This window comes from Electrophorus electricus, chromosome 18, assembly GCF_041902795.1.
Source record: "Electrophorus electricus isolate QZ-2024a chromosome 18, ASM4190279v1, whole genome shotgun sequence".
NCBI lineage: Eukaryota > Metazoa > Chordata > Actinopteri > Gymnotiformes > Gymnotidae > Electrophorus > Electrophorus electricus.
Genome location: NC_137514.1, coordinates 5,360,001 through 5,380,000, shown reverse-complemented (window position 1 = coordinate 5,380,000; position 20,000 = coordinate 5,360,001). Strand labels below are relative to the sequence as shown.

Sequence of the window (20,000 nt, the reverse complement as noted above, 5' to 3'; positions counted from 1 at the left end):
GATAGGTGTGGATGGACCGTAGTGTTCGATAGGTGTGGATGGGCCGTAGTGTTCCACAGATGTGGATGGGCCGTAGTGTTTGATAGGTGTGGATGGGCCGTAGTGTTCGATAGATGTGGATGGGCCGTAGTGTTCCACAGATGTGGATGGGCCGTAGTGTTCGATAGATGTGGATGGGCCGTAGTGTTCGATAGGTGTGGATGGGCCGTAGTGTTTGATAGGTGTGGATGGGCCGTAGTGTTCCACAGATGTGGATGGGCCGTAGTGTTTGATAGATGTGGATGGGCCGTAGTGTTCCACAGATGTGGATGGGCCGTAGTGTTTGATAGATGTGGATGGGCCGTAGTGTTCCACAGATGTGGATGGGCCGTAGTGTTTGATAGATGTGGATGGGCCGTAGTGTTCCACAGATGTGGATGGGCCGTAGTGTTCCACAGATGTGGATGGGCCGTAGTGTTTGATAGATGTGGATGGGCCGTAGTGTTCGATAGGTGTGGATGGACCGTAGTGTTCCATAGATGTGGATGGGCCGTAGTGTTCGATAGGTGTGGATGGGCCGTAGTGTTCGATAGGTGTGGATGGGCCGTAGTGTTCGATAGATGTGGATGGGCCGTAGTGTTCTATGGATGTGGATGGGCCGATAGATGTGGATGGGCCGTCATGCTTGCCTGTCAGGCACCACAAAAAGAGTCCCATTATTCAGTGTTTTTAAAGAACATGGGGTCAGTGACATATCCTCTAGTAGAAAACAATACTAAATGAAATTTTACATCTGGGAATCTTTCCCTCTCCCTCTCTCTCCTACCCTTACACTCTCTCTGGCACGGCTCCTTGTCTCGGAGGCGTCCTGTTTGAGAAGCCGCTTTCTTCCCTTTGGGAGCGGGGCTGGCCGTGCGGAGCGTCGTGGTCGGAGGCAGGCCTGCTGGCAGCTGGTCCCAGAACACTCACGAACTCCAGCCCTGAGGTAAACCATCAGCTGGAACACTGTTACCCACCACACGCTCTCTGGCTCAATAACACAACACTCACAATGCTGGAACAGCCTCTTTCTCGCTCTCTCTCTCTCTCTCTCTCTCTCTCTCTCTCTCTCTCTCTCTCGGGTCTTTTCACTCCTTCCCTACTTTCTGTTTCCCTACTCTTTTTCCTTCTTTTCTTTAGGTTTACTCTAGCTTTCAGTTAGTTTATTTTTTGGGGGTGTTTTGGTTTTTTTGGATAGTGTGTAGTTGGTGTCTCTTGCCAGATGCCATGGCAGTCTGGAGGAGAATGGTGTTCGATCAGGTCAGTCGGCAGCACCTAGCGATAGTAGCCGCAGGTATGAATGTTTCAGTGGAGGAGTGGTTGGAGTGTGTGGATGTTTGGGGTTGTGGGGGTGGGTGCAGTGTGTGGATGGTTGGGGTTGTGGGGGTGGGTGTAGTGTGTGGATGTTTGGGGTTGTGGGGGTGGGTGGAGCGCAGGGAGGGTGGCCAACGTTCCTGATCTACCAGGACAAAAAAATTGCAGCCTGGATCTAGAAAGTCCTGGACCACTGAGAGGGACCTGCAGCCATAGAAACAACACAGCACACACACACCCACACACATGGATCGAGAGAGAGAGAGAGAGAGAGAGAGAGCGGTAGAGTGAGAAGAGAAGCTCGAAGTGAGAAGGTTTGTGAAAGCACTTCTGAGGAAACATTAGCTATTTCCACCTGCCTGGGAATGAACAGAGTCATATAATAAATCAAAGAAGAAAAGACAGGAAGATAAAACACACCCAGCTTTACTGAGGGCAGCGAGGAACACACTTTAAAGAACACACTCCAGAAATAAGTCGACCGCGCAGGGACCAAAACAGGCCACTCTCTTTTGCACTGACGCACGCACCCACACACACACGCACATGCATACCACACTATTGGTGCCTGTAGTCTGCAGAAAGACACCTGATTAACTCTGCACCAGTGTCTGCAGAAAGGCTCGGGTTTACTCAGTAAGGAGCTCGAAAATGCCTGCTCTTTCCATCAGCGCACCCCCTTTCTCCCAAACATACACACAGAGAGAAAGGAGAGAAATATGGAATGGTTTTTGATCATTGTGATGAACCAACATGGCATGTGAGTACAGCTGTCTGAGGTTTCCGTAGCTGGATCTGATGCTGGATCTGCTTCTGGACTCAGTGTGAAAGCAGATGACAACACAGCGGGGCAGGTTGAGTAGATGTCTGCAGTTACTGCTAATTACAAAAAAAAACCAAAACTATAAACAACGTCACTTCAAAAGCCATTCTTTGCAAAATCCCAAGTGTCATCTTATCTGTAGCAGAGGTATGTTACTACATCACCATGCAGGCAGTAATGTCTGATAATAACCTAATATCAGACTGAGAGAGATATTTTGATTTTAGGTAAGTTTTGTTTGGTGTAAGACCAATATTATGCGTCCTTTAAAGGAAGTGGGAACAGCACATTCCCAGTACTGTCAATAACCACACAGGTCTTACAACTCAACCACAACAAGGCCCATGTCACACCCAATCAACTACTATGACATTTTAACAAAGTGGTAACTATTTAACTGACCTCCAGACAAACAAGCACGTGTGTGTACACACACACACACACACACACACACACACACACACACACACACAGACATGTCCTCTCTCATCTTAGCTAGTCATTGACAAACCACTGTTATTCTCCTGTTGGCCTTAGCCCCATAAATCCTCACTAAGGACGAAATGTGTACAGTTAACAGCAGCACACACTGATTGCACGTCTGCATATGTTAATCAGTGGTGTGTGTGCTCAGCAGCTAAACGTTCCACCCACTGCTTTTATGTTGATTTCATTCTGTTTTTCCTAATTATCTTCATAATTGACATGCCTGCATTGTGTAACTGTTTCATGAGAAACAAATAAAAGAGGTTGAATAAAGACATGATGAGTAAAAGGCACTTCTGCGCCACGTAAGTTACGCACAAGAAGCCTGCGACGTGGGAGTTCAGCAGCACAGCGCGGGCGGCAGCCGGACGTTGCCGGTGTCGTGTGCAGCTCGGTAGAAGGCGCTCACAGGGTGAGGGGGCACTCCGGGAGCACGCATGACAGTCTCTGAGGCTCCACCAGTGCGTGAGGCCTTCAGTGAATTATCCCTCCGCAGTTAGGACCTTCTGGAATGTTCTCCATGTGGGCGTCGTCATCAAGCACGGTCACCGTGGCAACAAAACAACCCTTCCATCACACATGGCTGGCTAATTGTGCCACGAATTGCTTGTAAAAGGTGCACATGCCTACACACAAACTATCACACACACACACACACACTCACACACAGTGCCATGAGCATGTGAAAAAAAGTCGTTTCCTGTTCTCTCTCTCTCTCAGCTCTCTGCCTCTCTATCTGTCTCTCTCATTTGCTCATAACTAATATAAACATAATTTCCATTGCCTGGTGTGGCCAAGCCGCTGAGAATTGTGGGTAATAGAATGGCCCCAGTGAATTCTGGGGGACTGAGCACAAGGCCAGGAGGCCCAAGATGGGAAAACCAATAATACCAGCGTGGTCCAGTAGCAACCGGTTCAAACCAGAACACCTAAAGACCAGAACGGCTGCAGAATAAGTGTTGCCTTGGCATCACTACTTTTGAGGGAGGCAGAAAGACAATTCTATATAATAGACACACAGACACACACAGGCTGGTCAGGGCTAGAGAGGTAGAAATAGAGACAGACAGACAGAAAGATGAAAAGGAGAAATGTAAGGAAAGGTCATATTAAGACGCTTCAAAAGGTCATTAGCAAAAAAGAAACGACAAAGTCTGGTTGTCATGACATCTAGAAACAGGGCTGGACGGGAATGTGAGACGATGAGAGGAGACTTGTAACGCTCGGGAGCGTCAAGCCGCGGACACTAAAAAGACGTTTGCTGTGAAAACGAAAGTAAAACTCGAAAGATAACCGACAAACAAAACACAACACAACACAACACAACACACACACACACACACACACACACACTGGCAGCAGTTCATAACACCTTAGTCGAGACAATGACCGACCAAACACACCAAATCTGAAGGCTGAAACGCGTACTTTAATGAGCAAGAAGGTGCGTAATGAGGTTCAGGTGTAAGGAGTAACACGCAAACAAGGGGGCGTGGCTACAATTAACACGAACACACGAGACAAACGCCGAACACAAACACGTGGCGGGCCTGAACAACGACAAGATGGGCACTGTTCTCCCTCACACTTCAAGAAAAAACACAAGAAAAAACAAGCCATGTCACAGTGTCTCTCTGCAGTCTATTCCAACAATAACACTAATAATTCCAATAATAATCTATTCCAATAATAACACTAATAATTCCAATAATAATAATAATAATGGTTATTATTGTTGTTGTTGTTTCGTCAGATAAAAATCTAATAATCTTTGTTAAGATGTCCTATCAGCCGATAATTAGACTGACAAATAACGACCTTTCACCGTGCAGCACAGATTACTACCTTTTCCACAAAAACACTGAACATACATCTGACATCTCATTTTTTCCCTTTCCAGCTTTTGGCAGCCGCTCTTTCCCCCAGAGATGCTTCCATACGTTTATATGTTCGCTCCCTGGGCACGTGCTCATTTTCTGCGTAGGCCCGGTCGCGAGTCCAGCCTCGCGTCTCCAATTAAACGGCAAATCACTGACGATCCAAATCCACAAATTATACTGTAAAAATAGCCGCACATCTCGGAGGCGAAATAGTCTAAAATATATGAATAAACCTTTCGCCAGTGATGCGCACCAGAGGGCTGAGAACGAATGAATGCGGGGATACTTTAAACTGTTAACTATTGTACCTTTAAGCGGCGGGCCGGACAAATCTAGCGCTGCTGGAAATTACTTTAGCAAATGGATACGGCGCACCTTCCACTTCAACTCAGTTCAAAAGACATTGCACAGCTGCGCGTTTCTTTTCTCGCGTATAAGCAGCGGAATGAGGCAGGGTAAATCGATAACGCATGCGGGCGCCACACGCACGCTCGAGAACACAATGTTCTCTCCTCGAGAATATTCATTCGAGCTGGTTTTTCTAGGGTTAATTATCGGCCCCGTGCACGCCTCGAGCTTGTCCCGCGACTACCTCGGTCAACACTCGGGTCTTTGATGTGCTCACGGACTCCTCCGTTCTGCGCGAGAGAGGACCTCGTGCGACCAGCTGGTCCGCGCTCACACTGTTCCCCAGCATATAATATTTATTTATTTGTTTGTTGTACTGTGCGATTTTCTTTTTAAGTTTTAAACTCAATTCCCTTGGCCCATACATGTTTCATTTCATCTGTTGCATTCCATTAGTTCTAAAAACGTAAGATGCCTTTTAAAATTAACAATAACGTAATTTTGCAATTAATTAAAGCCAATTAGAACTTTTCTTTTTAAATTTTGTTTCATATATTTGAATTCTGAAGTGTATTTACTAAATACATACAAACAAGGGAATGTATGATATGCACTAGAAATGCAATACTTAAAGCACCAATCACTGACATGTGATCGGATTCATTTGTATGGCAGCAAATATTATTTTAATGGTTACCAGTCATAAATACGTGAAGCATCACACTGACTAGATAGATGTGAGTGTGCGTGAGTGTGAGAGTGTGTGTGTGTGTGTGTGAGAGAGTGTATATAACGGTAGGTGTTTCATAATAGGCAGCCGACGAGCATAAACAATCCCTGTCTGAATCCCGAATCAAACTTCACACCAATATTCTCTACCCCAGCGCGACAACAAAGAACGCACGCGCGCGCTCGCGCGGGTCTGAGCGCCACTTCTTTTCACCGCGCGGGCCCGATCTTTAAAAAGCGTATTAGCGACTTACAAGGTGTTCGTGTCGCTCGGCAGGTCGGGCGCCGGAGGGGCCCATTCCAGTCCGCGGCCGGAGCAGTTAACCACGCAGGAGCTCCGCGGTCCCACCACTGCACACGAGCAGTTCCCGGGACACGGGCTGCACGCTCCGCCGTCCCCCGGAGCCCCAGACGACAGCTCGCGGCAGCAGAGTGCGAGAAGCAGAACGCAAAGCAGTCCGGACTTTGGGACGCAGACGCCATGTTTTCGCTTAGATACAGTCTGTCCATTTCCACAAGGCATAGCTCAGTCACATCGCATCGCCCTTGCTGGTGGAAGTTTTCCCGGGATGCTGAAAAGGAAAAGTTCTCCGTTTTCGGTGGTTTTCATAAGAGAAACGGTGTAAAAAGCACGTTTCCCCCCCCCCAAGCTCGATGACGTCCCCCCTCTGACCGTTAACGGAACAAGCTCCGCTCCTCGAGCGACGGGAAAAGACGCACCGAGCTCCGCCAGAAGTTCCAAAATAACTTCCTTTCCCCTTTGCCCCTCCTGCATTGCCGAAAGTCGCCACTGGAGAAGACATGAGCGTTGTGACTTCTGAGAACTCAAACTTTTGTGCTAGACAGGCTTATAATCCATTTTTTACGGCTTTATCAGTTTACCGAAATTAAACGAAATTTACACACATTACTGTAAACATTACGTATAGGTCATTATAATGAATAATAGGCTATAATTTGGTAAGTAGCTTTCTTCGAATTATTATTTTTTAAATTGTCAGCAAACAATGCCTCGCACGGACAACGTTCAGCAACCGGTGTACACCGTGGTCCTGATGTCAGAAGGCAGCAATTAGCGCCGCGCGTTTCTTTATGAACACACGGTGGCGCCCTACTTCCGAGACGGTCTACCGGTTATCTGCCGGCGGTCCGATCTCGGGTGAGCGTTACTCTTTGCCGCGGTCGGGCTGCGTATAAAGGTGCTTTTGATGGGTTTTTTGTTTTGTTTTTTGGTTTGTTTGTTGTTTTGGTGTGTATTGTTTTTTGTACATTTTGAAAATGGACAAAAAGAGGAAATGCCTATAGAAAACCAAAGGTAATTACAAGAAGACAAAATACATTGTACAAAAACAATCATCTATTCTATTATTTGAAAAATGAATAAGGCAATTATTTTTGGTTACTACCATTAAGGCAAAGACAAGACAAAATCACAGTGGCGTTTTGTGTGTGTTTGTGTGTTTTTACATGTGTCTGAGTGTTTGTGTGTGTGTTTGTGTGTTTTTGCGTGTGTCTGAGTGTTTGTGTGTGTGTTTGTGTGTTTTTGCGTGTGTCTGAGTGTTTGTGCGTGTGTTTGTGGTTTTGCGTGTGTCTGAGTGTTTGTGTGTGTTTGTGTACTTGTTTGTACGTTTTTGCATGTGTCTGGGTGTGTGTGTGTGTGTGTGTGTGTTTGTGTGTATGTGCACCCACTTTTCATCTTCAAGCCTGCACTGACGACTAATGAATAGTTCTGATTCTCTGATAGGCAACGATGAAGGATCATACCAGACACCTGCGTGGGTGTTTTTAGAACTTTACATCTCACAGAGAAATTCCTCCTAGGGAAAAAAAGAGTAGGAGAGAGGGAGAGAAAGAGGGAGCGAGAGAGAGGACAGAGAAAGAAAAGTAGGGGCAGATGGGGGGATAAGAACCTAAGAATGGTAGGAGTTTGTGCACCTGTGCACCTCAAGGCTGCAGTAGAACCGTAATCAGGCTGTTAGGGGAACTGAAGAATCCGATGAATTATGGAGGGAAAGGGGATCAATCTACACCCAGTGCAAGCACAGGACACAGAGGCATGGACCGTACAACCTTAACAGTGCAGTGCTACGAAAGAAAGTCTCAAGCCACCAGAAGCGACCAGAACAGAGAGGGAGTCGTTTCAACTCTGAACCACGCTGGGGCTTGGTGCTCTTCACGCCGCTCAGTCCCACAGGAGGTGTCTTACGCACCGAGGACAGGGGCAGACGCCAGCACCTTCATCCGCTCCACTGAGAAGGAGATCGGCTGCAACCTACCATCCCTCCATGACCTGCATGGCTTGGGCGAGCTCACGACTGGCCCCTGGATGTGACAGCTGAAGTCTGTTCTGACAAAAACCTCTGGCCACCAGCACAGTTCTTATCCCAGCTGCAGCCAGCCTCATCACCAAGACCCGGGTCCCCCATTCACATAAACTCTTTGTACTGCACACCTTTGATCTATTGCATAGCACATTTTAAAATTGTGAGCTTTTTAACTATGTGAGTTCTTCAATCTGGACAAATTTTCTTCAAGTTCTTCAATCTGGACAATTTTACCAAATCAAATTCCTGGTATGTGGAAACATACTTGGCCAATAAACAAATTCTTATTCTGCTTCTGATTCTGATTTTCTTCACTGAATTTCTGAGTCTCATTTGTTTTATTTTACAGTGACCTCATATCCCTGCACCCCAGGCTGAGCTCCGTTTCACTCGCTGTGACCAACCAGTTTACCGTCTCCTTATATCACTGGACCAGAGGAGGTGCAAATGGAGAACAGAAGAGCAAGGCTGTTCTTTCCTGGCCAAAACCAAGTAGTGATAGAGCTGCAACCCTTTACCACTGCTTAATCTGCTCTACAGCAACCCCACACTGCCTTAGGTGGGACTCAAGTCAAACTGGGATGAAAGTACTGCAGAGGCCTTTTACTGAAGGAATGTTTCACCTCATCTCAAGTGCGCTGACCCTTCTCAGTTCATAGTGGAGGTAGACACTTCAGAAGTGGATGTAGGTGCTCTCAAGCTTGGTGACCCATCTGAGATGTTTCCCCGTGCTCGTTATTCCAGGAAGCTTGCCGCTGAAGCGTTAGAAACTCTTGGCGGTGACGTCATGCTGGGTCGAGTGGACACACCATCTGAGGTACAGCAGCCACTCGTTGAACTCACAAACCATAAGAAGAGACTGGCAGAAGATTCAACTCAAGACAAGCCAGGTGGGCCCTATTCATTGCCAAATTTGATTTATCCATCTCGTGCTCCCAGGTTGAAGTAATGCCAAAAAAGACCCCCCACCCCCACCCCCTCGCCCACGAAACATCAACCCGTTATTCCACTGACCAAAATACATGTTCTGCCTTGTATTTTGTCACATAGAAGGGATGATTGGTGGAAGAAGTATCTTTCTCAACCTGTTCCCCAGACAGCACTTTTGAAGAGACCTGGGCATACGCTGCTCTGGGCATCCTCCAATCGAGAGGACTACAGGAAGGTAGAATAAACCAATCTGGAAAAGGTTCATTAATGGGCAGGTGGAATGCACCAATCAGGAACTGGGAAGGTTTCTGTGACGCTATCAAGACAGTCCCGGAGTCGGGTTACGTTACGTTACCTGGGCCAAACAGGCACAGACCTCTTCTAGCGCTCTTCTTCAAGTCTAATCCCATCCAGTGTGTTCGTTCCCGCCTCTATTCCCATGGAATCCCAGTCAGTCAGATGATCCTATAGTAGAAGAGTGGTCCCGCAGTAGACCTGCAATAGCTGTGTGGACCTATGGTTGACGAGTTGTCCCACATCACAGATGTCCCACAGATGAGAGGTTCTGTAGTACTCTAGCGGTCCTGTGGTATATGGGTGGTCCTGTGGTAATCTAATGGTCCTAGTGGTCCTGCCGTAGATGAGTGGTCCCAGGAGACTCAGGAGATGTTGCAGGTTGCTCATGTCCAACTCTAAAAAGCATTATTGCCATAAGTAGTAAGCCAACTGCTGCCATAGCGCATTCCAGCGATTTACTCCAACGGAAATTTACATTTACATCATTTAGCAGACACCCTTGTCCAGAGTGACCTACAGCAGTGCTTAGCTATCTCCATAGGAGTAATGGTCACGCTAGTGTACTAGACCTAGACGAGGGTCTAAGCACGCTGACCCTTACGTTGCTGCGTCCGGGCTCAGCCACAAGGCTGTAGTGGTGTGAGAAGGGAGACCTGTCGAGAGAGAGATGCAACAGCCCAGTCTGGCACCTCTGCAGAGTCATGGGCGAATGCTCCTGATGCTGTTTAAAAGAAACTTGCAGGTCCGGGAGACAGACTCTGGTTGTCCACCAGGGGTCTCCACCTCCGTTGGCCCTGTCGCAAACGCAGCCCTTGGTTTTGGGTCTGTTCAAGGTCCTCTGGTAAACTCCCACTCAGTAGCATGTCCCACACGTGTACCACGTTACCCCCTCAGGCCGGTGGTTCCTCCCGTCTCCTCCTGTGGTGATTGTTGGCTTTTCTTTTCACCTCCACCCTGTTCTGTGGACTGTTCGGGTTTGTGCCTTCCCCTAAGTGGCCAGCTTGCTCCTGTCTGACCCTGGGCTTTTGGTCCTGTCCTTCAGTCTCGTGGTATGGAGCTGCAGGGTGTCAGGGGGTTGGAGCCTCTGTTAGTCTGAGGCGTGTCTGCTACAGGCAGGGGCCTGAATGCCCGTCTAACTGCTTAATACTGACACCAACTCTCTCTCTCTCTCTCTCTCTCTCACGCTCTCCTCCCCCTCTTTCTCCCCCCTCCCTCTCTCTCTCTCTCTCCCTCTCTCTCTCTCTCTCCCCCTCTCTCGCTCTCTCCTCCCTCTCTCTCTCCTCCCTCTGTCTCTCTCCCTCTCTCTCTCTCTCTCTCTCCTCCCTCTCTCCTTCTCTCTCCTCTCTCCCTCTCTCCCACACACACACATGCACACACACACACCCACACCCACACCCACACACCCACGCACACACACACACCTGCCCCCAGACTGCAGTAATGTATTCTCTCTCATACCTGTAGCAGTGTCATGCACAGTGGCTGTGAAAGACACAATTTCTTCTGCGTTAGGAAAACTCAACACCACTAGAGCTCATCCATTCACTCACACACACACACAATGATCTATTGTGACATTGCATAAGGTCAATTGTCGTTAATGTGTAAGCCCTCTCTGTCTCATTCGCTCTCTCTCTCTCTCTCTCTCTCTCTCTCTCTCTCTCTCTCACTATTTAGCGTAAAGTTTAACAATCTTTGAATTGCAATGAAGGGCTGCACCGGCCTTGCTTTGTTCAGTAAACACTACCAGTTTCTCCAACAGACCTCCAGCCAATCTACTCATCACTCGGACTGACATTGCAGCCACTTGAAATGACATGACACTCAAACAGCTGCTAATCAGCAGTCTCCACTCAAGCGGGCCCTGTTTGTTTTGGTAAAGCCTGTGTGAACCAGATACTGATGCAGTCTGACTCCAGCTTCTAGTACTCCACCCTGCGCTTCACCCTCTCTTCGCTTCTCGCATCCTACATCGGAGAATTCCTCCTTGCTTTTCTTACTCACTTGTGATTATGTTGAAGGCTGTTGGAACAGGTCAGTCTGTTGTTTTCAGTTTACTCCCCTGAAGGGTAGGCTACTTCTCTTATTATGAAATTATGAGATTATGAGATTATGTGGTTGGGTCTGGTGGTGGCTCAGTCTCCATAGTGCACACACAGTGCACTAAATCTGCCTCTGAAAGAGCATTTCTGGTGCACATATATAGCTGTCCAAATAACCAAACATACTCACACACTTTTAACTCTCTCTCTCTCTCTCTCTCTCTCTCTCTCTCTCTCTCTCTCTCTCTCTCACACACACACACACACACACACATACACACTGTAAAGGTCAGTGAAAAACGTGACCTAAATCTATCTATCCAATTAATTGTTCCAGCAATCAAGGATAGAATTTGAAGAGATGTAGGGATATTCAAATCAGAATTTGACAGTTAACATTTCAGACAATTCCTGTTGTGACCACTAGGAGGAGCCTATAGAAGGCTCGAACTGTTGACTGAGCGCTCATTTGACTAGTAGTTGCTCTGTTCTTGCCTGTATTGTGGTACATAATTAATAGGGTTAATCAGACTTATCTGGTCCCACGAAAGATAAGATAAACAAAATACAGTCATATCCATTGATGCAATAATTTTTCTATGTAATCTGTATTAGCAAATTGCAACTTTTCTAGTGCAGAACGCAAGTGTAGCACTCCATCCAACCATTTGTTACTTTTAAAAACACAAGAGAAGGTGAATTGATGGTTGTACCTCTATTTGTGTGTGTGAGATAATAAATGCTTACATGCTGTTGAATGAAGAAAGACACTGCGCGCGTGTGTGTGTGTGTGTGTGTGTGTGTTAACTCAACCAAACCAATTCACTACTCAGTCAAGAGACATATCTGCAGTCCTCTCATGGGTTTTAATCCCAGCTGCATATCCGTGTGTGGGTGCTGAAGAAGGGTTGTGGGCGGGGCTGCAAGTGATGCAGGGTTGTGGGCGTGGTTGTGAGTGATGGGCGTGTCTGGTCAGTCACACGATGCCGACGGGCTGTTGTAGACGCAGTCCAGTCTGCAGTGCTGATCAAACAGACTGGTGAGCCAAAGGCATAGCAGCGATTAAAATGATTCCCTCTGAACCATGTACTATATAGCTGTGTGTGTGTGTGTGTGTGAGAGAGAGAGAGAGAGAGAGAGAGAGAGAGAGAGAGAGAGAGAGAGAGAGAGAGAGAGAGAGAGAGAGAGAGAGAGAGTAATCACTCTTATAGGAAGAAAACAATTATTATGACATTTTGGGGTAAAAGGTGAATTACAGATAGTATGCACTGTGTATATGAAAGGGGTTAGTAATACGATTCCCAACAAATAAGTAGTCTGAAACGCCTTTCTATGTAATAGCACAATTTTCCTTTTTTTTTGATGATTGTCTAGCATTTAGCAGACGCGCTTATCCAGAGCGTGCTGTCATCTACTCCCAGAATACAGCCTTGCCAATATTGTAGGTTGCAGTTCAAGATCCCATTGAACTAGAATACTGTTGAAATACAGGGACTAATGCTGATGCCTAGAAATGCAAAACAAACATAAGCACAGACAAGTGCAATAACAAACTATATCAAACTATACTGTATGCACGCGTGGTGTGATATGTGGGTGTCTTAGTCTGGGCTACAACGACCAGAGCAGATATGTTCCGCGCGCACGTGCCCAGCCTCGCGGTGCTACTTCAGGCACCTGGATTCAATCCTGATAGGAGCTCTTGGGTGAACTGTCCCGCGGGAACAGTTTGTTTATAGTTATTATTTCTTTGGTTTGTCCATTTTTCTCTCTCACGAGTCTTGTTCGACTCGATTCCTTATTTGTTTCTTCCTCTTCTTACTTAAAAAAAAAAAATAATTATAGCACAATCGCGCTCACGCACACTCTTCGACGTTTTTGATTGACCAGCAAGCCAGTTTAGACTCTGAAAGGCGGGTGTTTTTGAAGCCGAACGCGGGTAAACGGGCTTTCGCAGGGCCGCTCCCCGTCGCATTCTTCTGCAGGTGCCCGCCGATGTGACAGAGCGCGAGGCGCGCGCGAAAGCTCCGTAACGCACGCAGGCATCGAGCGAGCTCGAGAGTTACGTGCAACACCCCTATCTATTTAAACACGCGCATGCAGGCACAGCCACACACACAATGCATCCTCACTTGGACTTTAGTGCGGATGTTTGCGGGATGACCTAAAGCAACGAAAGCAATATGAGTGTCAGCCATAACCTGGAGTACGTTCAAGAACGCGGCGTGTTTGAACTAAGGCGCTGGAAATCTACTTGGGCTGGAAACGCGGGATTGTAGCGCGTTTTGGACTCTGAAACAACGCAAGCCTGTCTTAACTACCAAACTCCGCTTGTAGGTATTTGCTTTTCTGTTTCTCATCCTCTGACAGGTAGTACGTTCATCAAAGAGCCGAACACCATGGACAGCGGGGTCTCACTTACAACGAACAACGCGTGTGTTCTCCTCCGTACGTCGCATTAACTGAACAAACACGGAAAGAGAGTGGATATGTAAGAGTGTGGATATGTAAGAGAGTGGATATGTAAGAGTGTGAATATGTAAGAGTGTGGATATGTAAGAGTGTGAATATGTAAGAGTGTGAATATGTAAGTGTGGATATGTAAGAGTGTGGATATGTAAGAGTGTGGATATGTAAGAGTGTGAATATGTAAGAGTGTGGATATGTAAGAGTGTGAATATGTAAGAGAGTGGATATGTAAGAGTGTGAATATGTAAGAGTGTGAATATGTAAGAGTGTGAATATGTAAGAGTCCCTTTGCCCCCCGTTTCTTCCGCGCTACTCTCGACACAAAGTTGGGTGAAGCCCTGGGAGATTGGGGCAGGCGCGTCCGTTGTGCACAACTCGCACTTCACTTCTGCACGTCCATGTGGTAAGGCAATCAAACAACGGACCTGGTCGTCATTACAAGCACAGTCGTGCGACGTTGCGATGTCTAATCACGACCGCAGCAGAAAGCTCGGTGAGAGGTTCTGATGAAGACAAATGCTTGAGACATTTGAGACATTTAGCTTTGGCAAAAGACAACAGTACACGGAGTTCACACCTCTTTTTCTTCCTTCCTCTAGTAGTTTGACAGGAGGGATGGCGAAAGGGCATGCGAATAAGATAAACACCCAGCTCGAGCCATCTAACGCGCCTGCCTCTCCCGCGCCCAGTTGGCTCGCGCTCCGGTAAACGGGGGCTTTCGTCTGTCAGAGATTAAGTGCTGTTAAAATAGTCATGAAATTAAATTCGCTTCGGCTCGTTTCTTTCACGCGTCCCAGAATACAAACCGGACATAACAATTACATGAATGTAATACAAACATATTGTATGCGCACAAACGTAACGAACAAACAGTGCAGAAAGCGAACAAAACGTATGACTTTAATCATAGGCAAAGCTGTTCATAACTTCATCTCACTTGGGCACAACATTGGTCTATGAGACTGTGCAGACAATGTTACACACAATCTCTCTCTCTCTCTCTCTCTCTCTCTCTCTCTCTCTCTCTCTCTCTCTCTCTCTCTCTCTCTCACACACACACACATACACACACACACACAAATTAGCCAGGGACACCTCCACTGAATCACAGAACTGACTAACACTGCATTGGAAGCAGGTACAATCTGTGCAGTGTTTTTCAACTGAAATGTTCAGATTCTGTCTAATTTGCACCGACTGACTCTCTCTCTCTCTCTCTCTCTCTCTCTCTCTCTCTCTCTCTCTCTCTCTCTCATCCTCTCTGTCTATCTCTCTCTTTCTCTCTCTCTTTCCTGTCTCTCTTCACAGGACCCAGGCATCAGGACGTGGGCATCTGAGACCACTGACGTGTCGTGTTTGCGTCTCTCTGCTGTTTTATTACTCTGTCCCTCGCTCCCTCTGTTTCTCTCTCCCTCCATCTCTCCCTCCATCTGTCCCTGATCAGGAATGGAGTTGGGGAGCAAATCCGAATGGGAAGGGCCCCTATTGGGAGGATTTAACATGTCAGCAAGCAGAATTCCAGGAACTCCAGCAATGCCAAGGGTCTCAGAATTATTGGGAAATATCTCCACAAACATTTCAGACCAAAGTCTGCCGTTCCATGGCACCAGCACCATGGTCACCGCGGTCATTTCGCTGACGGTGTTTATTGTTGGACTCGTCGGCAACACTCTGGCCATCTACGTGGTCGTGCGCTATGCCAAGATGAAAACCGTCACCAACATCTATATCCTCAACCTGGCCGTGGCCGATGAACTCTACATCCTGGGACTCCCGTTCCTGACCACGCAGAACGTGCTCTCCTATTGGCCTTTCGGCTCCTTCCTGTGCCGGGTTGTCATGACAGCCGACTCACTGAACCAGTTCACCAGCATCTTCTGCCTGACGGTCATGAGCATCGACCGCTACCTGGCCGTGGTGCAGCCCCTCCGGTCCACCAGGTGGCGCCGGCCGCGCGTGGCCAAGGCGGTGAGCGCCGCCGTGTGGGCAGTCTCGTTCGTGGTTGTGCTGCCCGTGGTGATTTTCTCCAACGTGCAGGACACGTTCCACTCGTGCAACATGAGCTGGCCGGAGCCGCGCGCCGTCTGGTCCACGGCCTTCATCCTCTACACGGCCGTTCTTGGGTTCTTTGGCCCCCTGCTGGTCATCTGCATGTGCTACCTGCTCATCATCGTGCGGGTGAAGTCGTCGGGCGTGCGCGCCGGCTTCACCAGGCGCCGGCGCTCGGAGCGCAAGGTGACGCGCATGGTGGTGGTCATCGTGGTGGTGTTCGTGCTCTGTTGGCTGCCTTTCTTCATCATCAACATCGTCAACCTCATCGTCATCCTCCCAGAGAACAGCCTGATGGTCAGTGTGTACTTCTTCTCCGTCATCCTGACGTACGTCAACAGCTGCGCCAACCCGCTGCTCTACGGCTTCCTGTCGGACAACTTCAAGCAGAGCTTCCGGAAGGTTCTGTGTGTGCGCAAGGCCAATGGCGTGGAGGACGGTGAACCCAGCGCGCCGCGGACAGAGAAGACCACCATGCACGACACTTTCCTCTCACCCCGGAACAACAACCTCAACGGGCATGCACAGAACAGCCAGGTACTGGTACCAGCCCTGCAGTGTGCGGCTGTGCTCTGGGTGTGTGTTTGTGTGTGTATGTGTGTGTGTGTAAAGCTATTCTCCATCTGGACCTATTTTGCAACTGAATTTGTTTTCCTAAACTTCTCTGCCAGAAATCCAAGTATTGGGTGTCACTAGACATCCCCTCAGGTCACATTAGGGGAATGGGGATGGATTTCCGCTTGCGTGTGTGTGCGTGCGTTTGTGTGTATGTGTGTCCTCTTGAACTGACAACAGGCCCTTATTTAGATCCTGGTTTAACCTACGCAGTCCTACACACTCTACCTCACCCGCTTGTGTTTGATGTGTGGGGGGCTGGATCATAAATCCCTTGACAGCACCAGCACGTCCTGCGGTGTGTGTGCAGGGAGGCCAGCTCCGGCCCCCGGTGACCCCTTCACCCACTTTAACACCAGTCCCTCTTTAAACCGGGTAAACTCTTTTAGAAACCTTTACACTGCATTTGTATGGAAGCATAAGCGTAGGCTTTGCTTTTCAACCGTGGTACCGTAAAATTAGATTTAAACCTTCGCACTATGTTACAGCCCAGGGACACCAGTGCGCTGTTTGCCTGCGGGATATTGACAGAAATATCATGTTGTGATGACAATGCGTGATTATGTAGCCAAGTATAGCCATGTGCGATATGTTGGTTTACACCGGTCAGCCCTTGGTGTAAAGCGTTTAATAACTGGCAGGCATTATTCTGATTTATGTTGTCTTGATTTATGTGAATGCCATGACTCCAGCGCGCTCCTCTGGGGCAGCAGGGGTTGTTGGATGCTAGGAGCACAAAACATTAGATGATTTATTATATGTCCTGACTGGACTTTGCAGCCTTCCGCAATATCAGTGCTAAAAAAGAGCAACATTGCATGGCTAACAATGTCTTCTGAAGCCCTAGTACTAAACTGAAGGGGTGTTTCGAGTGTCACTACCCTTCCAGAACCAAAAACAAGGGAAGACTGTTGTTGATTGGCTACTGCTGTTCTGGATAGTTCTAGAATGTTTGAATCTTCTAGAGTGGTGGATTTTCTAGATTCGGTCAGTAGATTGTGTGCACAGGGCATCCTGGTCCATATGTTTTCAACAGCGCGGGTTGAAGTTCCAGCGTGCAGCAGGGTTCTCCAGCTCTTGAGTGTAAACACAGAACTCTTAACCAGAACCACCTGGGTCTACGGCGGTCTGGGACAGTGGAGGTACAGCCCAAGACAGCACTGGGAACCAGAATGGCTTGGGAGAGATCAGGAGAGCTCAGTGTGAGAGAACTCTGGAACGCAGGGACGGAGTAACTCTTGAAGGAAGCATAAAATTCCTGTCTGCCTGCCAGTAGTCTTCATATGTCCAGCAAATCACAATCATTCCACACTTCCCTCCTCTAAAACACATTCTGCACGACTTACTGCAACATCCGCCAAACTGACTCCTCTCCTCCTCTCTTCTCCTCTCCTCTCCTCTCCTCTCCTCTCCTCTCCTCTCCTCCCATCCTCTCCTCTCCTCCCCTCCCCTGCCCTCCTCTCCTCTCCGCTCCTCTCCTCTCCTCTCCTCTCCTCTCCTCTCCTCCTCTCCTCTCCTCCCCTCCCCTCCCCTCCTCTCCCCTCCTCTCCTCTCCTCTCCTCTCCTCCTCTCCTCTCCTCTCCTCCCCTCTTCTCTTCTTCCCTCCTCCCCTCTCCTCTCCTCTCCCCTCCCTTCCCCTTCTCTCCTCTCCTCTCATCTCCTATCCTCCTCCCCTCCCCTCCTCTCCCCTCCTCTCCTGTCCTCCTCTCCTCCCCTCCCCTCCCCTCCTCTCCCCTCCTCTCCTCCCCTCCACTCCCCTCCCCTCCTCTCCTCTCCTCTCCTCTCCTCTCCTCCCCTCCACTCCCCTCCCCTCCCCTCCTCTCTTCTCCTCTCCTCTCCTCCCCTCCCCTCCTCTCCTCTCCTCTCCCTCAATGGAACTTAGCAAGAGTGCTGTTGTCCCTTGTCAAAAGACAGCAGAGGTAGTAAAACATTTTGGGGGGTTATTTTTCCCTGCTGTGTGTGTGTGTGTGTGTGTGTGTGTGTGTGTGTGTGTGTAAAACATTCCTTATAGATATAATTTTGTAATGGTGAGAATTCCACAGTGCATTCAGACTCCAGCAGTGGCATTTAACACCCTGTTCCAGGATCAGTGCTCACACCTCCTCTGTGGAGGTGTGTGTGTGTGTCCACGTGCCTGTACGCATGCTTGAACACATGTGGTATTTGTTTACCTATTCAAGTTATATGAAGAATAATGTTATCACAAGTTCCTTGGGAACTGTATTGCACATATGTTCTGTATCAATCTAGATGTATGTATGTGCATGTGTGGTATGTGTGTGTTCATACATGTACATGTTAGCGTGTGTCAGAGCATGTGTCTCTTAGGCCTGGACCTAAACCCAGACCCTGGGAATGTTCCCAGCACATCTTAAAAAATCTGCGTGCCTCAAAATCATCAACATTCACTCCCATGTCCCGTGATCCTCTGGTGCAGACACAACCATAGTCCACACAGGCAGGGTGTGCAGGATGGCAGGCTAAATCCTCATCACAAACGTGGGGGGCCTAGCTGGAGAGGGTTATTAATCATACACGGAGCGGTCTGGCTCCAGCTAAGGACGGTCCTTCGCAAATCCGTGTCCTGCTAGGAAGCAGTCCGTCTCTAGTCACATGATTTGTGTCACTTGCTCTCTTGTAGAGGATTTTTTTTTGTTTTTCTTTTTGATAGGCTCTCAGGTAGCTTCGTCTTTTCTCGCTGTAGGGCTCCGATTCACGTGCACCTGGTTTGGCTTTTGGTTTGGTTTTTAAAGAAAGCTTGGGGGAATTTTGAAGAAACAAGTTTTGCAGAAACCAATCCTTTAAGGTGATTTTTGTTGATGTGAGTTTGTTGTAGTATGCTCTCCTTTATACGTTTATGTATATGATAGCTCACATATCCTAACAACTGTGGAAGCATGAATGAAATATCTCTGTAGTACTCAGATCATTGACAGGAAAATCAATCAATTCTAGGGAAAGGTCAGTTTAATAATAATGGCTGGTATTGATCTGCCTAGCTGCTGTTCCTCGATCTTCGGAATGCTCCGACATCCAGCACGGAATGTTCCTTTCCTCAGAGCGTCGTGAGTCTCCCTGTGGCTGGCTGCAGGCCGAGTGGGTCACAGGCCTGGTGCCAAGCCGTGGGACCGTCTCATTCCCCCTCCAGCGTTCCACCAGGGGCTGGGAAGAGTGGAGAGCCCCAGAGAGCCTGGTGACTGCCTGGAATCTGGGGAAGGGGGCAGTGTTTCATATATGACACAGATGTTTGCTTCCAGCAGAGTCACAAAGGTTTACTGAGTGCACTCCACACCATGTGTGTGTGTGTGTGTGTGTGTGTGTGTGTGTGTGTGTGTGTGTGTGTGTGTGTGTGTGTGTGTGTGTGTGTGTGTGTGGAGAATGCCAGTGGGTGACAGCTGTGTTGTTGGGGTGCTAAAATCAGATGGTCTGTGGGCCTCCATGCCTGGATTAGCACTGGGATTAGCAGGACTGGAATAACTTGGTCTCTGCCAGGTCAAAGATAACAGTGGTCTGTTCCATTTTGTGGTTTTTAAAAAATGTTTAATTTTTTTAATTTTGTGTGGGATGTTTTTTTTATTGTAGTGACTTTCCTTGAAGAATTTCACATCCAGTGTTTCACACGATCTCTCGCTCCTTTTATACTCTACGTATGTAGCCTTCAGTTGAAAATTGGCCT

General features: G+C 48.1%; 2 protein-coding genes across 8 annotated transcripts in view; one reads left to right on the top strand and one right to left on the bottom strand.

The window, feature by feature from the left end:
- The window catches only part of pkd1a (polycystic kidney disease 1a), a 99,897-nt gene extending 93,630 nt beyond the window's left edge, over positions 1-6,267 (bottom strand). For both annotated transcript variants that reach the window (XM_035534595.2, XM_081701165.1), the window contains exon 1: positions 5,853-6,267. In XM_035534595.2, the coding sequence (XP_035390488.1) occupies positions 5,853-6,121 (269 nt within the window). In that variant the 5' untranslated portion in view covers positions 6,122-6,267. The remainder of the gene's footprint in view (positions 1-5,852) is intronic.
- Positions 6,268-6,288: 21 nt separating this feature from the next.
- Positions 6,289-20,000, top strand: part of LOC113592161 (somatostatin receptor type 5) — a 19,145-nt gene continuing 5,433 nt past the window's right edge. Inside the window, exons 1-3 of one of the 6 annotated variants that reach the window (XM_081701170.1) lie at positions 6,289-8,171; positions 8,272-8,812; positions 14,969-16,246. In XM_081701170.1, the coding sequence (XP_081557296.1) occupies positions 15,107-16,246 (1,140 nt within the window). In that variant the 5' untranslated portion in view covers positions 6,289-8,171; positions 8,272-8,812; positions 14,969-15,106. Of the gene's footprint in view, positions 8,172-8,271; positions 8,813-13,067; positions 13,529-14,968; positions 17,901-20,000 lie in introns of those variants that run through there. The other 5 variants (XM_081701169.1, XM_081701168.1, XM_081701171.1 and 2 more) reach the window with 5 other exon arrangements.